General features: G+C 51.1%; 7 protein-coding genes across 7 annotated transcripts in view; 3 read left to right on the top strand and 4 right to left on the bottom strand.

The window, feature by feature from the left end:
• Positions 1 to 470: 470 nt before the first annotated feature.
• Positions 471 to 1,193, bottom strand: EJ05DRAFT_498700 (uncharacterized protein; the record flags this gene model as incomplete). The annotated part of the gene is made up of 1 exon (XM_033746722.1): positions 471 to 1,193. One exon carries the CDS (start codon positions 1,191 to 1,193, stop codon positions 471 to 473), a length of 723 nt encoding a protein of 240 aa, XP_033601940.1.
• Positions 1,194 to 2,427: 1,234 nt separating this feature from the next.
• EJ05DRAFT_484439 (uncharacterized protein) lies at positions 2,428 to 4,420 on the bottom strand (the record flags this gene model as incomplete). The annotated part of the gene is made up of 3 exons (XM_033745344.1): positions 2,428 to 3,342; positions 3,390 to 3,948; positions 3,999 to 4,420. The coding sequence occupies 3 exons, from the start codon at positions 4,418 to 4,420 to the stop codon at positions 2,428 to 2,430; spliced, it is 1,896 nt and encodes a 631-aa protein (XP_033601939.1).
• A 454-nt stretch (positions 4,421 to 4,874) lies between these two features.
• Positions 4,875 to 5,752, top strand: EJ05DRAFT_484438 (t-SNARE; the record flags this gene model as incomplete). The annotated part of the gene is made up of 2 exons (XM_033745343.1): positions 4,875 to 5,159; positions 5,222 to 5,752. The coding sequence occupies 2 exons, from the start codon at positions 4,875 to 4,877 to the stop codon at positions 5,750 to 5,752; spliced, it is 816 nt and encodes a 271-aa protein (XP_033601938.1).
• A 2,144-nt stretch (positions 5,753 to 7,896) lies between these two features.
• On the bottom strand, positions 7,897 to 10,023 carry EJ05DRAFT_299530 (mitochondrial carrier). Its single transcript, XM_033740588.1, has 8 exons — positions 9,594 to 10,023; positions 9,508 to 9,542; positions 9,384 to 9,457; positions 9,113 to 9,331; positions 8,867 to 9,061; positions 8,673 to 8,818; positions 8,510 to 8,621; positions 7,897 to 8,456 (listed from the first exon to the last, which is right to left on the bottom strand). The coding sequence occupies exons 1-8, from the start codon at positions 9,762 to 9,764 to the stop codon at positions 8,302 to 8,304; spliced, it is 1,107 nt and encodes a 368-aa protein (XP_033601937.1). The 5' UTR covers positions 9,765 to 10,023; the 3' UTR covers positions 7,897 to 8,301.
• Positions 10,024 to 10,560: 537 nt separating this feature from the next.
• EJ05DRAFT_299780 (uncharacterized protein) lies at positions 10,561 to 11,973 on the bottom strand. Its single transcript, XM_033740589.1, has 2 exons — positions 11,368 to 11,973; positions 10,561 to 11,314 (listed from the first exon to the last, which is right to left on the bottom strand). Exons 1-2 carry the CDS (start codon positions 11,792 to 11,794, stop codon positions 10,611 to 10,613), a joined length of 1,131 nt encoding a protein of 376 aa, XP_033601936.1. The 5' UTR covers positions 11,795 to 11,973; the 3' UTR covers positions 10,561 to 10,610.
• Positions 11,974 to 12,412: 439 nt separating this feature from the next.
• Positions 12,413 to 14,992, top strand: EJ05DRAFT_509234 (acyl-CoA oxidase). The gene is made up of 4 exons (XM_033748080.1): positions 12,413 to 12,968; positions 13,019 to 13,393; positions 13,443 to 14,109; positions 14,165 to 14,992. The coding sequence occupies exons 1-4, from the start codon at positions 12,604 to 12,606 to the stop codon at positions 14,828 to 14,830; spliced, it is 2,073 nt and encodes a 690-aa protein (XP_033601935.1). The 5' UTR covers positions 12,413 to 12,603; the 3' UTR covers positions 14,831 to 14,992.
• A 562-nt stretch (positions 14,993 to 15,554) lies between these two features.
• The window catches only part of EJ05DRAFT_299850 (cytochrome c peroxidase-like protein), a 2,128-nt gene continuing 341 nt past the window's right edge, over positions 15,555 to 17,341 (top strand). The window contains exons 1-3 of the mRNA XM_033740590.1: positions 15,555 to 15,679; positions 15,736 to 16,397; positions 16,497 to 17,246. Coding sequence (XP_033601934.1) covers positions 15,955 to 16,397; positions 16,497 to 17,214 — 1,161 coding nt within the window. The 5' untranslated portion in view covers positions 15,555 to 15,679; positions 15,736 to 15,954 and the 3' untranslated portion in view covers positions 17,215 to 17,246. The remainder of the gene's footprint in view (positions 15,680 to 15,735; positions 16,398 to 16,496; positions 17,247 to 17,341) is intronic.

Below are 17,341 nucleotides of genomic sequence, written 5' to 3'. Positions count from 1 at the left end.
GATCCATGTGCCCCGCAAACTGAATATGGTGACCGACGCTAAGTATCAATGAAAGTCCTGGTTAACCGACTCGAGATCTGCGTAGCAGACAAATATTGGTAACCAAGACAGTAGTGCTCTATCAGAAGGAATCGGACTCATACTTAACTTTCAGACATTACGATATAGTGAAACGCGCACAGCAGGAATTTGGGGGCCTCGGAGAAGACGATGAAAGAGTCGAGAAAGCGTTCTACGGGAGCGATTGCAGAGCATCTACCTGAGTTAGACAGAGAAATTGAGGCTGACTTCCTTATGTTCAAACTATATAGCTTGCTTTGACGACGCATCAATGTTACGCCGCCAGGCCTCGGGGACATGAGCGCACGAATATAATGTGTAAAGAGGTATTCAGATTCTGAGCTTTTTCCACAGTGTACTATTGTAAACAAAGCATGTCATGACCCCAAGCATGATCCTTACACTGCTCCCTACGCCCCCGATACAAACGCTGGCTGATGCAAGCAGACACTCCCAATGCAACTTTCCCTATCGCAACACTCGCCCTCTCTTTCTGATCCCTCCCAGCAACAAATGTCATAGAACGATGGTCGCCCACAGGGGTTCAATCCCCCATCATCAGGCGGACGCGCCTCGCAGTTCTCCACACCCGTCTTGCATCGGCATATACCATCACTGTCCTTGATCGCATAACCACAACACTGCCTGTCCTCATCCCCATACGGCGCACGCTGTCCACAACCAACGCAATGCTCACGCTCGCAATTGCCCTGAATACACGTGTATGGTTTCCCAGGAGTGCCCTGACATCCTACGAGACATCCGCAGCGGTGTTGTGAGCGTGGCTCGGCATCGATGCGTGGGATTGCGTAGCGACAGAAGCCATCTAGGCAAATGGTGTTTGGGCGCAGAAGAGTCGTGTAGTTGCGCTCAAGATAGATTTGGCCGCACTCTTCGACCGAGGGATGGGCGCCTGGTACGTTGCAGTCTGCGTTGCGTTTGCATGCGGCGCCGGGGCTGATGCATGTTACGGTGCGAGGAGCTGTGTTGTTGAGTTGGAGGGGAAGGGCGCGACCAGTCAGGGGGAGAGTGCAGTATTCTGGAAAGAATGGGGGCTGGGCGGATCGAGGAGCTTGAGCGGTGGTGAGATGAAGGAAGTATAAGACCATGGAAGTGGTGGCGAGGAAACCCATCTTAGTGCCACTCAACAGTAGACTGTGCAGATCTGTTTCGCTACGGGCAAGATACGGGCAAGATATATGTACATATACATTTATAAAGAGATTTGAGTCTGAGATCTTCCACGAGAGCCTCGGAAGTGAACTGCCAAGCCGGGTCGAACAAGCCATAAGAGTCAATTATCGCCAGGGAGAAGCCAGTCTTAGCCCAGCTCGCCCGTATTCTATGGTTTTGTGTCACCCAGGAGGCGAAGAGCAGTCAGCTCCGCAAGCTGGGAGTTTTCAGTTGAAACTAGTGATGCCTCACGAAGCCAGTGTCGGGTCCTGTACAACACAAGCGCTCGCATAGGATGATCAAATGACTATGGTGTCAAATGAGTGCTAGGCCATCGTACCAACTTCGCTCTGAACTTAGCCAAGACGAGCCCAGTCAAAGCCAGAACTCTATCGGCCCATCCATAACCAAGAGTATCGTACAGGCACGGAGCAAACCGTAGAGAAAGCAATGCAGTGAAGCTTCGAACGAGCTGTTGGGCTGTCATGGCCCTGCTCGTGTGATCTCCGTATGCTGTCCTTCATAGGTAGCTTTGTACTTGTCCGTGCAAAGAGATGTACACACTCGGTATACATCGTATCTGCATGCCGAACAGTTAGACGAACACCGATGTGCCCACAATAGCCCACCTAACGTGATACTCTGCTGTCTACCCATAAGCTTCCATACCAGCACAAGCGAGGACAGCGCCGGAGCACATGGGAGGGATTGTGACTCTGGAGTAGCGCTCGATTTATGTTATTTCTTGTACATGTAGTCCATGATGTATCCGCCTCCCTGAATTTCTAAATATCCGAAAAGGGTAGACAGTACCACGTGGAGTACCCCATAGTTAGAACCAGACATGATTACTGACACCGAGATACCGGATGGACGAATATGACGAATAGCTAAGCCGCTCGTTCGTAAATCCGAAGTTAGGAAAAGGCAGGATCAGCGACTTCGAGGGGCTCGAGAGGCCTTGTTGTTACCATATCCGCGACGTATAAGCAGAAGGTCTTATACTACAGTTCGGGGCTGGAGCTAATCTCGAGAGTTCCGTGGGTGACAGGTCGGATATACGGATAACAGTACGCTAGCATTTGGTTGAATTAGTCCGATGACCTGCATATTCTTTTCCAGCACACAAAGAATCATACGAAGGGCAAGAAGTACAAGAAGTGTGCAGCGCGGAGAGTGCGAATGCATATATTTCTATCTTGCCTGCTGCATCTCAGGCTTTTTTTGTGCTTCGTCCAAGGATGGTGCGCTGACTAGTTGACGGGCTGCTTTGATCTCTGGTGCACTTAAACCCTCGCTCTCCAGGTATTCCGCATGTGCGGTAAGTACCCTCTCTAAGCCCTTCCTCAACTTATTCTTAATCTGCTCAACTTCAGGTACTTTTCTATGTTCCTCTCGGAAGTCGACGTCTGTCCAGTGTGGTGTTGTTGACGCAATGAACTGGTCGATAGACGTAATTGCGGCTGTGAGCGTGCGCACAATTAAGGGAACATTGCCATGTACGCAGCCATATTTGTCCTCTTTCAGACTATGCACTGCGAGCCCTGTGACAGCTCCAACCGCGGCAATGATCGTACTCAGCCGGCTGTAGGGAGATCCAGCAACGACAGTGATCGCTTGATGAGCGAACGTTAGACGCAAATATGGACCAATGGTCGGTGTACGAATGAGAGGTAGTAGCAAGTCGGCCATAAGACCTCCGACGCCTTTTTGTTGAATCTCGGCTTGTGCTTGTGGCGGAATAATTTTGTCCCGTCCAGACTCAATCAATTTGACAGCACGGGGACCAAGTATCTCTTTGCGGGGCGTCACGCCATGCTGTTTCGCATATGAAGCTAGACCGTTGCTTCGTGCAGATGCGGGTCCGAGGACATTGTCCTGCTTCAGAGGTTGGGCGATTCTTGGGAGAGGTTCAATTGGGGCTGCGGGTATCGCAGCAGGTGGCGGAGTGGGCTTCGTAGCATCGATCCGCTTAGTGATTTGTTCGATCTCTGATATACAAGCGTCGAGGATCTTTTTCCACACGCCACGGCTGAAGTCTTCGTATATTGATTGCCGGCGTGCCTCGAAACGTTGCGCTATGACTGCCAATTCCCAGAACGCAAAACACTATATCACGTCAGTACTTTCGTATGCGAAGATTGTCGCAAACCTACTCTAGGTAACTCTTTTCTTGAGCGTAGTCCTTGAACTAAGCTCCCATTCGGATCTTTCGAGTCGTTCGTTAAAGGCTGCCCTTTCTTCAAAGGTTCCCTGCTCATGAAAATGTTGAAGGTACTATTTATGGTATTCCAAAGGAACAAGAGGAGGAACGACTCAAAAAAGCACCGTGCGAACATGTCGAGGAAGCCTCGAGCAGGATATCGACCGGGTCCAGTTGCATTAGGTACAAGCAGATAGAATGATGTGTATGCGATCCTCCATGTCATGTATCGAAGTGAGGTGCTGAAGAAGTAGAACATGCTTCCTGACACTATGACAACGACAGTGTGCCAGAAGGTGCGATTAAACATCTTGACAGCTTTATTCATGTTATCTTTAGTTGGCTGTAAGCTGGATAGCACCGTAGGCGATACATCTGTCTCTTCTGACGGAAATTCTATCTTATCATGGTCGCAAAAGAGGTGGACCAATGTCTGGCTGGGAACGAGGAATAGGTAGATCATGGCGCGGAGGTAAACTGGGCGTTCATTCACTCGATCACGTTCGTGAGCTCTACACTGTGTCAGCAAAGTTCAATGTGAGTGGTAAGATTGAGTACTGACCTCCCGATCTCAATGTTTCCCATGTCCGGTGCTCCACCAAGCGCGATATACGTCTCCACGAAAAAGAAGGCTGAGGCCCCGTATAGCGCCAATGTGAAAAACGTATGTAGACCAAAGACATTGCGAGCGGCTTGGATAAAATTTGACGAGTTCCTCTCGCCGATGTGTGACCGGGCAACTCTTATAACGTATACGAAGAGGCTGCTGAGGAGAATGAGAAGCGCTCGCACTCCTGCGCGTCCAAAGGGAAACCATATCCAGAGAATATCCGCCTGCCCCATGAGAATAGCGTTAAGATAGCATATTGCACCGGTCACCAGGAATGCCTGCACAAATCGTCGGTGGAAGTCGGCATTTAGGAAGTCTTTGTATGGGCGTGCTCGCGGAGCTACAGGAGCTTGTTTATTCGCGTCCGCGGACATGATGGGGAGGCTGGAGTTGGCTGAAAGGAGTGTATTTCTGCAGAGTAGGCTTCATATCATAGTGACATGCGACAAAGGGAGTGTAGGGTGAGGTTGCTGGGTGGGACGAGCGTAATTCGGTTTCGTGGTGGTTATAACAAAAACACAAGCGCTGGGAAGCTCCACTAATTAGTGGATGGATGTGATTACTGCGCTTGCGCTCAGTTGGGCTTAGGTTTGAGCAGCCTTTAGCTAAGCTGCTAAGGCGGTTTTGGCTTGGCAAGGCCAAGCACGGAGGACGGCCGGGGATGGATGGATCGTCGTCATCCAGCAGCGCCGCCTGACTTTAGATACCTACTGCTACTCACGTCGTCGTGCATTTGCGGCTTGGAAGGCAGCAATACATCGATCCCCGGATACGTGCACTCACTTCTCCGCATACTATCTCAACTGCGCACTTTCAACGCTCAACAAGATGTCTTTTGAACGCTCCTCGGATCTGGAGGCCCAGCATTGGGGGGATGAACCTTATCGCGATCACCCATCTTTCGATACACTAGCTACAGAGCTCGACGGCATATTGAACTCTGTGATGGGCAATGTAAAAAAGCTTGAGGAGTTCACGAAGAAGCTGGGAACGAAAGAAGAAACACCTAGGACGCGTGGCACCATAGGCAAATATCTGAAGGAGACAACGGCTGCAGTTAGGAAAGCCCAGGATAAGGCGGATAAAGTGTCGAACTGGCAGGAGAAGCTCTCAGTCAGTACACCATGAATCAATATCTCTGGGTCTGTTCCTTTACTAATAGGTTTTAAATCCAGACCAAGCAACAAACGGAGCAGAAGTCACTTATTTCCAAGTGGAAGTCGATTGATGGACACGTCCAAACCACTGTTCAGTCCATAAATCGAGAGCAACAAGCTACACAGGCCACTCGTGCTGCACTAGAAGATGAGTCGAGCTCGGCCTCCGGATTTGGTGCACAGTCAGGCTCTCAACAACAACTGCTAGAACAGGAGCAAGAACGAGCACGGATGGCGCCCCAGCACGAGGTGGACTTTAACGAGACCTTGATAAATGATCGTCAAAATGAAATTGACAACATCGCGGACGGGGTCCAGGAGCTAAACGACCTTTTCAAAAACCTCGGACACGTTGTACATGAGCAAGGCGAGCAGCTCAACTTCATCGAAGAGAATGTGGAGACGACAAGAGAGGCCACCCAGGGAGGATATCAGAACCTAAGGCAAGCTGACCGGTATCAAAGGAGTGCCCGCGGGAAAGGTTGTTGGCTGCTTATAATCATGGCAGTGGTGCTCACTATCATTATACTGGCGGTGGTCATCGATTGATCTGACTTTGGCGATATTGGTTTTAAGGCATTTAGCGTTCTACTGCTCTTGGGTCCGTCATATGATCGCTTTTCGAACATGGATCGGACAGTGTGCGTTGCGAAGTTAGTTGCGACGATACTTGTGGCCATATATAATTCGTTCGTCATGATGTACACGTATGTTTGTACACAAGCTGTCGCCTCGTCCTGTTTCAGTCAGTCGGTTTGTTTACAGCGGAGTTTCTCGATACATGTATTTCCCTTTCATCGATTTACGTCATTGCATCTTAGTCACACAACGAGTCGAATTCTTGGAAGTTCGTTGAGGCGAACATTACATTTCCATAGTTTGATGGGAGCCCTGATTTGAAGTAGGCACAATGCCACTGCTTCAGATCCGTAAGTCGGTTAGCATGATTAGTACATAGTCGGTAAAGAGACACGTAAGTCTATGGACCAATCAGGACTACGAACGAGATTCGTCGCAACAGTCGTGGCCCTCAACCCTGCATGAGTATCGTGAAAACGTAAGAGCCAGTCATGGGCACTTGCAGAATCATCTTGATTCTCGTCCTCGAAGTTGAGGCTAAGTTGGCACGAGGATAACTACTGGTATACCGCAGAGAAATGTCTGAGGCCGCTGTTTATCTTTCATGTCAGCCACCGTCCTCAAGGATTTGAGGTCGTCGGATCAACTGCCTGGTCTCTGAGTTGTCAAAGATGCAGACTATTGTTCCGTTGCCAGCAACAAAGACCAATGGCCTGCGAGGCGCAGGAGAGGTTCGACTTATCACATCACACATGCAACTTCAGCCGCCAAATCACATCCTGCTACGTTCACTCAAGTTCAGTGGTGCCTCTCACGGTCGTCAGTCTCCGATCGGTCAAACGCCGATTACTTGAACAAGCAATGAAGTTGCATGAGACGTCCCGCCAGATCGGAAGAGGACAATGTTGACTTGTTGACTTATTGACTGCTGTCCATCCCAGGGAAGCCCTTCTTTCGGCACACGCCCTGCGCAAGTCATTGCTATAGGTATATCTGCACCAATGTATTATGCATCTTCATTCTGTCAGATCCTGGATACCTCAGGTTCCACGTTGCTGGGGCAAGGGGTCGTTTAGGTACATCAGCTTTTTGGCGCTACATCCGCGCTCTGCAGTACGTGAGATAAGACAACAGCATGTTATATAAATGCTGGCTAGTGCCGACGGTTGATGGATGGATGTTAGAGCGGTATCCTTACTTCGCTGGATTCACCGGTTTGTACAACTCGCGGCTGTTGCCTGGCACATGAATTGCGGCGCTCTTCATTTAGTACCAGAGGTCCCACTTATACACTCCTCGATTGATTATTCTCATAGTCGTTATACTCAGTCAGTTTTGACCCTCTTCTTATAAGAAGGCAGAGAGAGTGCGCTGAAGGTCCGTATGCGAGTCCAGGATTGCATTACCAGCCCATTAAACCGACACAGGCACCTCTTCTAGTAAGCTCAAATACACCGCTACCTCCCAAACCATCCAGTTACAAAAATGTGTTCCTACACCTACTCCTGGTACATCTGCGGACACGAAACCTACATGTGGTCCGATAGCATTGAAATTTGCCCAAATCGGACTCTCTCGGGCTACTCCTACGACGTCTGGAGCGTCGACATGTGTCTCAAGATGAAGGTCAAGTGCGGCGGCTTCTCAAACTACTATTGTGATGCATGCTCCGAGGATGTCACGCTGGAGTATCAGTTGGACGACTTGTGAGCGGCCTCTTGTGGTATTGAATGGTTGGTTAGAGTGGACAGAAAGCCGGGGTACATGGATCCATTGCCGCGTCAAGGCGCGTGGCGTGGCGCGCGGCTGATGTAATGATCGGTGTTGGATTTATGAAGCGCATTGTATACACCATTGGAGGCTCCACGGATGTTGGATTAATGGATTCATGATGATAGTAAAGCGGAGATTCAGGAGTTGATAAACGTATAAGCGCATAGTTTAGATTGACCTTTCAGCTGTAGTGGGCTTGCCGCGGTCCTCCTTTACCTTTAGCGTTCCGGAGTTATCTCCAGGATGCGACTCAAGCCCAGGCTAGCTACCGTAGCCAAGATTTCTTCGTGAAGTGGTAGTATTCTGGATTGAACCATGGCCACCGAATGATGCTAGATGATTGACCTGTATCATATCTTCATTAGCTACATCTGGTGGATTCAAGAACGTAGGAACACAATTAGCAAAGTTCATGATAATCAGATCCGTGTTCGAATGTACTGCGTATAATGACAGATCCTACCAAGGGACCATTCCTAGACGAGAAACACCGACGGCTATGTGCTCAGTTACACCCATATAACCCAGTGAAGTGAAGAAGCGCCCAACTGAACCTTCCGATGAGACGTGAAGATTAACACGAACAACTCCGTGAGACTCCGCGTGATGATGCAAGCCGTTCCGATATCCGTTTTGAGTAAATGACCCAAAAGTCTTACTCCAAGAAAGAACACGACGAAGCCTCCCACTGTTGTCCTACAATGCTCCATGTTCCATTTCGTACCTGCGTAAGTCGATACTTATCACTACTTCCGAGATGCAAGTTCTTCCTGCTGCTCCAATCCACGTCTGATGATATCCTCATCATATTCGAAATGGTTAATATACTTCTTTGTCATCTCAAAGGCTGAAAAGAAGACGGCATTGACGATACATGAGCGGGTCATCGAAACAGTGAGACCTGAGAAAACGGTTAGTGCGCTATAAGCGGAGTATGCGACAGACTGAACGTACCTCGATACATGCGAGGATTGAAGAATTGAACTTTAGGCCTTTTAGTGTCCTTCTTGTCGCTGGTCAAGCAATTGCGCTGATAGATGCTCTTTGCAGAGTCGATTGGATAGATCTACGGATTGTATTAGCCTCACGATTCGGGTTCGCAGCTTGAGACACGTACGCATGCCCAACTAACGAGGCCGCAGAGTCCACCAGCAACGACTACAGCCGCAGGACTGGTTGGAGAATTGCCGCGTGCGTTGGCAAGAACCTGCTTAGCACTCTCATAGGTCATAAAGTAGATACCGGTGCCGATGGTGTCGCGAACTATGAATGTTAGCAAGTCTGTAGGTCAACAGACATTACTGAGCTTACGCGTATGAAGGTGAAAGCCGGAATAGAGTCCAGCGAAGCCTCTGTACTTGACGATCTGCTTGGCAGTCTTCCAGGTTCCCAGCTGCTCGTAGCTCTTGCCTCTTGCCGTTTCTTTCGCAGTCGCTTCACCTCTACCATTGCCCTTTGACATCAGGACTGCAATCTGTGCGCTGAGCTTGGTCAGTTCAAAAGGACCTAGGGTTCTAGTCAGTGATATTCAAGGATGTTTGTCAGCTTTCGACCTACAAGCAATGAAAGATATAACACAGCCTGCGGTTGCACCTGCGGCTCCAAAGCATGCCATGGTTGCAAGAGTCGGCATTGCATTCTTGGTGTTGGCCACCACGAGCGGTGACTGCCCGGTTGATCTAAAGATCCAGCTATCGTACGTGTACTTTGCTTTTTGATAGATGGAGAACGATACCGTGCGAACCAGTGTAATGCTTGCTAGTGGAGACCAGACACCTGTTCAATTGACGTTAGCCACACGCAATTGTCCAATGATGCTATTACTCACCTCTCCAGAATCCATGGAGACCTTCAGACCTATACGTATGTTCAACACAATCGGCGAACGAAGAGAACTTGTACCTGAAAGAGGTCAGTGATAGCCAAGTGACGGAAATAGAACTGGCACATACGCTTGCATGCGAGTCTTGACGGAGTCTAGAGGATACTGTAGCGTATGTCAGCCCGTCAATGGTAACTGGACGTCCTCTTCACTCACCGCGGCCAGTGTTGATAACAAGCTGCTACTGCTAGCAGCAATTTCTGTACGGTACTCCTTCGCCACTTTGAAGCCCTGGTGAGTCAACAAAAGGCGCCGAGATATCTGGTGTGCTCTCTCTTTCTCAGACTGTGGCTTTGGAAGCTGACCGTCATCGCGAGTTTCCGGCATAGTTTCTGGCTTCGCTAGCAATTGAAGACCAAGTCTTCAAGGCAGTTGCGATAAGGCCAGTAGCCAAGGTGCCTCCATCAAGTCTGACTCCCGGCTGCCTAGTTATATAGCTGAGATTGCGGTCCAGCGAATAAGTGGGGCGGCCGAAGTGAACAAAGTGAATCGTGAGGGTTTGTTGCGTCAGTGACAGGGAGGGGTAGCTGTGTAGAAGTGAATTGCTCTGTAGAGGGCTACGAGCTCGAGGGTAGCTGTACCAGGTGAGCGGTGAGCGGATTATGGTATGGAGGTGACGGTCGAGAATCAAGATCGAGGGTCGAGGATATACAAGAGGATGTTCGGTCTGCAATGAGGTGTAGTGATCAAGTGTAGAACGTTAGCTTCTGTGAATTGTCGATGGATGGATGGGTGGGGCCAGGTGCCCGCAACCTCGTCCCCACCCTGGCCTTCAGGAGCTGTTTGACGTCGGAAACCACTTCTTGTAACTATTAACTATACGAGCTTGTAGGCTTGTATATATAATGTACGCAAGCTTTTGGATGTTGTTCGTTCTCACAGAAGAACTTGTATCTAGTGACTCGCCGCACCTTCAGGTTCAGATTCAACGACCAGGGAACCTGGCAGCACGAACCCGGCTACGGACACGTCAACTTTTGATGTTGAATGCATCCATGCCTATCACATGCACAATTCTGAGGTGCAATTGTAAGCCCGCCTTCATGATTCAATTTCTAAATTTGCAATGCTAGTCAACGCTTCAGGATGAGTATGTCGTAAGGTCGTGAGCAGTGTGTATGTACAGTCATTTGCAGTCGTACTCAAGCCTATCATTCAGAGGTTTTCACCGCGCTATAGCAGCAACATTGCAACACCCGAGAACCACGCGATAGTTAGCAAACACCAACATACTCGATTACCACTTGCAGCCATGCTTGGTGGTTCTTTCGCCACGTTTGGAGCCCCGCTCTCCGTTGCCATGCATGTATCACCAGATCCACAGCTATACCCGGTCGGACAACATCCGCTGCCTTCATCAGCACCACAAATGAACCAGCCAGTTGCGCAACTCGGACTCGGTATTGGAGCAACGGTCGCACCAGCTGGGGCCCCAATCGTGATTCCATTCGTGTTCAATATCTCGGTATTCGTTGCAGGGCAAGATGTACTGTCGCAATTCCTTCCAACTCTACAGCATCCGCCTCTGTAGTATGCGCTACACATGTAGAAGCCTGTCGGGCACGCATCAGGCCCTGCAGATGTTTCCGGGCCTGTCGTGATCAAACCAGACTCAGATGTTGGCCGAACGGGAGGCGCTGCCCCAGCCGACGTAGGCGGCCCCGTAGACAAAGCTGGGCATGTATGCGATCCACATGCACGATCTGTAGCGCAACATCCGCCTCCCTGGCTCGCTGGGCATGATCTGAAACCTGGGCTACAGGATAGACTCGAGCTCGGCGAATTTGAAGGTGGAGGTGAGGAAGGAGGAGGCGTGGTGGATGAAGATGGAGGTGGGTTGAAGGTCCGGGTGACTATCTGCGTGTTTACAGCAATACCTAGCTGACATTAGCATATCTCTACGAATAACCTTTTTTCTACAGTGACTTACACCCAACGTCCTGACAGCTATACCCGGGTATGCAACAGCCTCCATTTGGGGAATCTGGGCAGCTCGAGTATCCAGCTCCTGTGTCACACTGTGAAATAGTCCCTCTGCAGTCAGACCCTGAAGCACAGCAGCCTACGTCGCCTAGTCCAGTATCTTCGATGAGTGTGCAAACGTCGTTTGAGCCACAACAACTGTTTGGCCGATCTATAGAGATACAACTCCGTGTGCCACCTGGGCATTGATAGCCTCTTCTCTGGAAGATGTCGCGAATCGCATGTCTTATGAAGTAGTCCCTCTCATTGTCCCGTTCAATAACCGGTCGAAGAGGCTGTGCAGCTATAAGCGCCACTGTCGCATTGTTGGAGATATCCGGCTCTTTGAACTGCCAATATTCGAGGAGGAATTTCTCGCCCTCATTCACGCTCATTTTCCGGACCCCACTAGGGTTCTCCCATCCTATTCGCTCCTGGATGCTGAGGTGCCTCTTGACGTGAACTTCATCTTCCGGATGGTATTTTATGTGAGGGGGCAGATTGTACGGCCATTGTGTTTCGCATATGACGGTGTGTGGAATGAGGGTAAGGCAGAGACCTGCTGCGTGTGAGAGACTGAGCAGGAGGTTGGAAGGCCGCATGCGGGGCAGTGCAGCGTGGGGAAACGAGATTCAATGGTTAGGGGTTGGGGAAGACCGGAGGAAACTCACGATGAGGCCGGACTGTAAATACCACCCACTTTCACCAAGAGAAATGGCTGGTGGCTACCTGAGTCGCGACGTGTGGCAATGCGAATGAGAGAATTGGAGAGGCTGGTCGAGGTCGACCTCTTACAGGCTGCGGATCCCTGACAACGCAGCCCTACACCTGTTGTAATAATAGGGACAATGCAGTACCACGTTTCACGACTTCCATCTCGGTGTCACAAGAGATCCCAACATCAAAGTCAGAGCACTTTTACGTGTCATGCATATGAAATATTTGATATCCAAAGGTTATTGAGCGGATTAGGAAGAAGCCTCGGTTCAAAGATAAGATTAGCTCGGTGATTCTTCGGTCTATGTGCTGAAAGAGGAAACATAGGCGTTACCGTCAATGATCTACCTCGGGTCTAACATGGAGCAGGTCAGGCCTGGACCCACTGCATCATTGACTTAAGGCGAAGGTTACCCAGTTGTGAAATCTTCTCTCTCTTGTCATTTGATCCTATTATTTGCTTCAATATCATAACATAATTGTCAAAATGCCTCCACCTCCACCAGAGTGGGTTAAGAAGTTGACGCCTTCAGGGCCACAGGGTAGCGAGCTTCTCAAGCAGGAGCGTGGGAGATCCAATCTCCCTGTCGAGGAGCTTTCAACCTTTCTATTCGGAAATGAAGCTCGGGAGCGTAAACAGCGTATTCTGAAGGTCCTAGAGTCTGATGAGGCATTCGACAAGTCTCAGAACTATTTCGCTGGTAGAGTCGATCGATTCGAGACAGCTCTCGCGCGTGCCAAGAGACTTGCTCAGATCTCTGCAAAGAACAACTGGTCGTATGATGAGCACTACACAGCTGTCGATCTCATCAGCGAGCCTGGCCCATATGGTCTTCATGATAGCATGTTTCTGTAAGTTTCACTTGGAACTCCGTGAAGATCTGTGGCTCATGGCCACACAGGAAAACGCTCCAGGAACAGGGAACTCCAGAACAGCACAAGCTCTTCCTTGAGAAAGCACGGAAATACGAGTATATAGGATGCTACGCTCAAACCGAGCTTGGCCATGGTTCAAATGTCCGTGGACTTGAGACTGTGGCTGTCTGGGATCCCTCTGACAAGACCTTTGTGATTCATTCACCACATCTCACTGCAAGCAAGTGGTGGATTGGATCCCTGGGCCGAACTGCTAACCATGCTGTTGTCATGGCACAATTGATTATCAATGGAAAGCCATATGGACCCCATCCTTTCGTGGTTCAGATTCGGGACCTCAAGACACACCAACCCCTCGAGAACATCTATGTTGGAGACATTGGCCCTAAGTTTGGTTACAAGTAGGTGCACGTGGCGCGGATGTGGAATTATTGACTGACGGTATTTTAGTACCATGGACAACGGTTTCTTACTCTTCAATAAGGTTAAGATTCCCCACCGGAACATGCTGGCAAGATTCTCTGGCGTTGACCCCAACACCAACAAGTACATCCAGCCAAGCAGAGCCACCTTAGTGTATGGCACCCTTACCTTCATCCGCAGCAGCATCGTCATGCAAGCTGGAGGTGTTCTGGCGCGGGGTGTGACCATTGCTGTGCGCTACTGTGCAATCCGAAGACAGTTCCAGGATCGTGACGCAAAAGATCAACGGGGAGAGACTCCGGTTCTCAACTACCGCATGGTTCAAGTCCGTCTCTTGACCCTACTTGCTGCGACATATGCTCTACATTTCACTGGTAAGGCCATGATGGAGCTGTACCAGGAAAACCAAAAGGCTGTGAATAAGGAGAAAACCGAGGAAAGCAATCCTCGTGGTGCCGGTCCGGAAGAAACATCACCAGGAAGCGATCTGGTAGCCGACCTCCACGCCACGTCCTGTGGTCTCAAGTCTCTTGCAAGTAGCACTGCTGCTGAAGGCCTGGAGGTATGCCGACGTGCCTGTGGTGGTCACGGGTACAGCAGTTTCAGCGGTATCGGTCCCTGGTACGCCGACTACCTCCCTACCACGACATGGGAAGGCGACAATTACATGCTGACCCAGCAAGTCGCCCGCTATGTAAGTTAAAAGGATCTGCCTCTCTTTCCAAAGCCTATCATTTGACCGTCTCTAGCTCCTCAAAGCCGCCCGGTCCGTTCTCAACGGCGAGCGTCCCACCAACGACACCACTCGCATTCTCACCAACTTCCACACGAAGCGCGACATTGGTGCCGCCTTCGACATCGGCTCCAAGGACGAAGACATTGTTGCAGCATTTGCCTGGCGCACCTCGTACCTGACCTTTGAAGCCCTGCGCCACCGCGACGTTGAGAAGAAGTCGTGGAATGAGCTCCTAGTCGACTTCTACCGCCTCTCGCGCGCCCATTCGCAGTATCTCGTCGTCAAGAACTTCTATGCCACCCTCAGTGCCGGAAACACACGCGCGGAGCTCTCCAACGAGACGACGGCGCTCCTGCATAAGCTCTTCCGCTTGTATGCGCTGCACACGCTCGAGAGCGAGGCGAGCGAGTTCTTCACGAGTGGTGCGTGTACCGTTAAGCAGATCCAGCTGACGCGCGCGACTGCCGTTATGAGACTGCTTGAGGAGATCAGGCCACATGCGGTCCGCCTGGTGGATGCTTGGGACTTCCCGGATTGGCAGTTGGATAGCAGTTTGGGACGATATGACGGAAAGGTGTACGAGGACATGTTTTACCGCGCGAGTCAGCTCAACCCGCTGAACGATGTCACGATCAACCCATTCCCCAATGACAAGACGCTATTCCAGAGCAAGTTGTAAATACGATAGGGGGCATTCTAGAAGGCTCAACACGGACCTGTTCATAGTGTTGCTGTACGATAGGGAGTTTTTGGGATAGAATTTTCATTTAGATTCTGGATAACCAGGGCGTCTCACCATGAAGTCAGTCCCAGGAGCACATAACCAATCTCATTAATTGCTCATTGGCTATCCAGCCTCGGTTTCTGGTGACATGTGTGCTTAATTGAGATCTCCGGACGACAGACAGATGTGTATTCGACATATAGTTTTTACTTGACTTTGAGTTCTGAGTGGTCAAGTTCAACTTGCTTCGAGATTGTGCATTCATTCCACTCTCATGAAGATGCAAAAGCAGCATAGCAGATGGGACAGCGAGTATCTGTATATATACTAACATGACAGTGATGACAGTGGAAGATAAGCAGGAAACAGACCCTGCCAAGTCGGAGCGGACTAGCCAATCAACATGACACACTAGATGGATGGCGCTAACTGGAGAAGTCTCGGCTCGGCACCGTGATCGTGTTTTCTGATAACCAGACAGACGACTTTCCCCTCACGGACACGACTACATTATCTCATCTGCATTGTCATTCGTATTTGTTTACGGCCTGCCCTGTTCCCTGTTTGCTGTGCACAGCTTCTTGTAAAGAGGAGAAGAGCGTATTGAAAAACAGGACAGGCTGACTGTGCGACGTTCTAGAAGCCCCGCGATATCGTAAGCACATAGATACATACACATCATGACCAGCTCGGACACCCCTGTTGTCAGAACGTTGTGAAGAGCACAGACAACAACGATGATTCACACAGATCCACGTGCTCTGATAGGGCGTTAGGGGCTTGATGGGTTCAAGAGGACCCGCTGTAAGGGCATATCTATGCATTCCCATAGGGCTCGGTCCGCTGAAATCATTTCTCAGCATCTCACACTTTGTCGGGTGTTTACTCCGACTCGTAACGGCGGCGGCGGCAGTGGTAGTAAGGTAGGTTTGAGCGTTTGCTGCTTTTCTATCGGCGTTCTCTCTCTCTCTCTCTCAATCTCATCTCTATTCCTCTGATTCACGCTGTCTTTCCTGTGTTGTTGTCGCCGTCGCCGTCTCCGGCATATCTGTTTCTACCCATCTTGACCTCACAACACCATGGCATCCGCCGCCCGCACACTCTCGCGCGCCGCCCTGCGCTCCTCCGCATCTTCTCTGTCGTCATCGTCATCCCCTCTCCAGACATCCACTCTCCGAGCCGCCGCCCGCTTTGCCATCGCACAGCAAACATGCCGCCACCAATCCCGCCGTGGCTACGCCGATAATGCCTCATCAGGCAACGGGCCCAGCGGCGGCAGCAGCAGCAAACTACCCTGGCTCATCGGCATCGCCCTCGCGGCCGGTGGTGCCGGCTACGCATACACGACGATGACGCTCCCAGACGACGTAAAAGAGCAGGCCAAGGAACCCTTCAAGCCGACGTTCGAAGACTACCAGAAGGTCTACGATGCCATCGCCAAGCGGCTCGAGGAAGAGAGCGACTACGACGACGGCAGCTACGGGCCTATCCTACTACGTCTAGGATGGCACGCGAGCGGAACGTACGTATCTTCCTTCGAAGCAAGCCCTCTCATCGTCATCTTTCCCTCTGGTAAAATCACATTTTCACCCATCCACCCACCCACTAACCCCAACCCCAGCTACGACGCCAGCACCCAAACCGGCGGCTCCAACGGCGCAACCATGCGCTTCGCCCCGGAATCCGACCACGGCGCCAACGCCGGCCTCTCCACCGCCCGCGCCTTCCTCCAACCCATCCACGCCCACTTCCCCTGGCTCACCCACTCCGACCTCTGGACCCTCGCCGCCGTCTGCGCCATCCAGGAAATGCAAGGGCCCAAGATCCCCTGGCGGCCCGGCCGCGCCGACCGCGACGTCGCCTTTTGCACGCCCGACGGCCGCCTGCCCGACGCGCGCAAGGAACAGAGCCACCTCCGCGCCATCTTCGGCCGCATGGGCTTCGAGCACGACAGGGAGATTGTAGCGCTGAGCGGTGCGCACGCGCTCGGTCGCTGCCACGTTGATCGCAGCGGGTTCGAGGGGCCGTGGACGTTCTCGCCGACGGTGCTGACGAATGAGTATTTCAAGTTGCTTCTGGGCGAGACGTGGCGGTGGCGGAAGTGGGATGGCGCGCGGCAGTATGAGGGTGTGGGCGGGAGTCGCGGCTTGATGATGCTGCCGACTGATATGGCGCTGGTTAAGGACAAGGGGTTCCGGCGGTATGTGGAGGTGTATGCGGCGGATAATGAGGCGTTTTTTAGGGATTTTGCGGATGTTGTCATGCGGCTGTTTGAGCTTGGGGTGCCGTTTGGGACGGGGGAGGAGGCGCGGATGAGGTTTCGGAGTAGTTTTGATTGATTGATGGGGAGAGCGTTGGGTCTGGTTTGAACATGGATGGATGGATGGATGGATGGATGGATGGATGGATGGATGGATGGATGGATGGATGGATGGATGGATGGATGGATGGATGGATGGATGGATG

Source organism: Pseudovirgaria hyperparasitica (genome assembly GCF_010093815.1).
Source record: "Pseudovirgaria hyperparasitica strain CBS 121739 unplaced genomic scaffold EJ05scaffold_5, whole genome shotgun sequence".
NCBI classification, from domain to species: Eukaryota; Fungi; Ascomycota; class Dothideomycetes; order Acrospermales; family Acrospermaceae; genus Pseudovirgaria; species Pseudovirgaria hyperparasitica.
This window is presented reverse-complemented; position numbering and strand designations above follow the sequence as displayed.

Coding starts and splice junctions, on each gene's coding strand:
- EJ05DRAFT_299530 (XM_033740588.1), bottom strand. CDS start 9,764: ATGCCGGAAACTCGCGATGACGGTCAGCTTCCAAAGCCACAGTCTGAG. Junction 8,819..8,866: donor CGGCTTTCACCTTCATACGC/GTAAGCTCAGTA, acceptor TAACATTCATAG/TTCGCGACACCATCGGCACC. Junction 8,457..8,509: donor CAATCCTCGCATGTATCGAG/GTACGTTCAGTC, acceptor CCGTTTTCTCAG/GTCTCACTGTTTCGATGACC.
- EJ05DRAFT_299780 (XM_033740589.1), bottom strand. CDS start 11,794: ATGAGCGTGAATGAGGGCGAGAAATTCCTCCTCGAATATTGGCAGTTC. Junction 11,315..11,367: donor TAGCTGTCAGGACGTTGGGT/GTAAGTCACTGT, acceptor AATGTCAGCTAG/GTATTGCTGTAAACACGCAG.
- EJ05DRAFT_509234 (XM_033748080.1), top strand. CDS start 12,604: ATGCCTCCACCTCCACCAGAGTGGGTTAAGAAGTTGACGCCTTCAGGG. Junction 12,969..13,018: donor CTTCATGATAGCATGTTTCT/GTAAGTTTCACT, acceptor ATGGCCACACAG/GAAAACGCTCCAGGAACAGG. Junction 14,110..14,164: donor CCCAGCAAGTCGCCCGCTAT/GTAAGTTAAAAG, acceptor GACCGTCTCTAG/CTCCTCAAAGCCGCCCGGTC.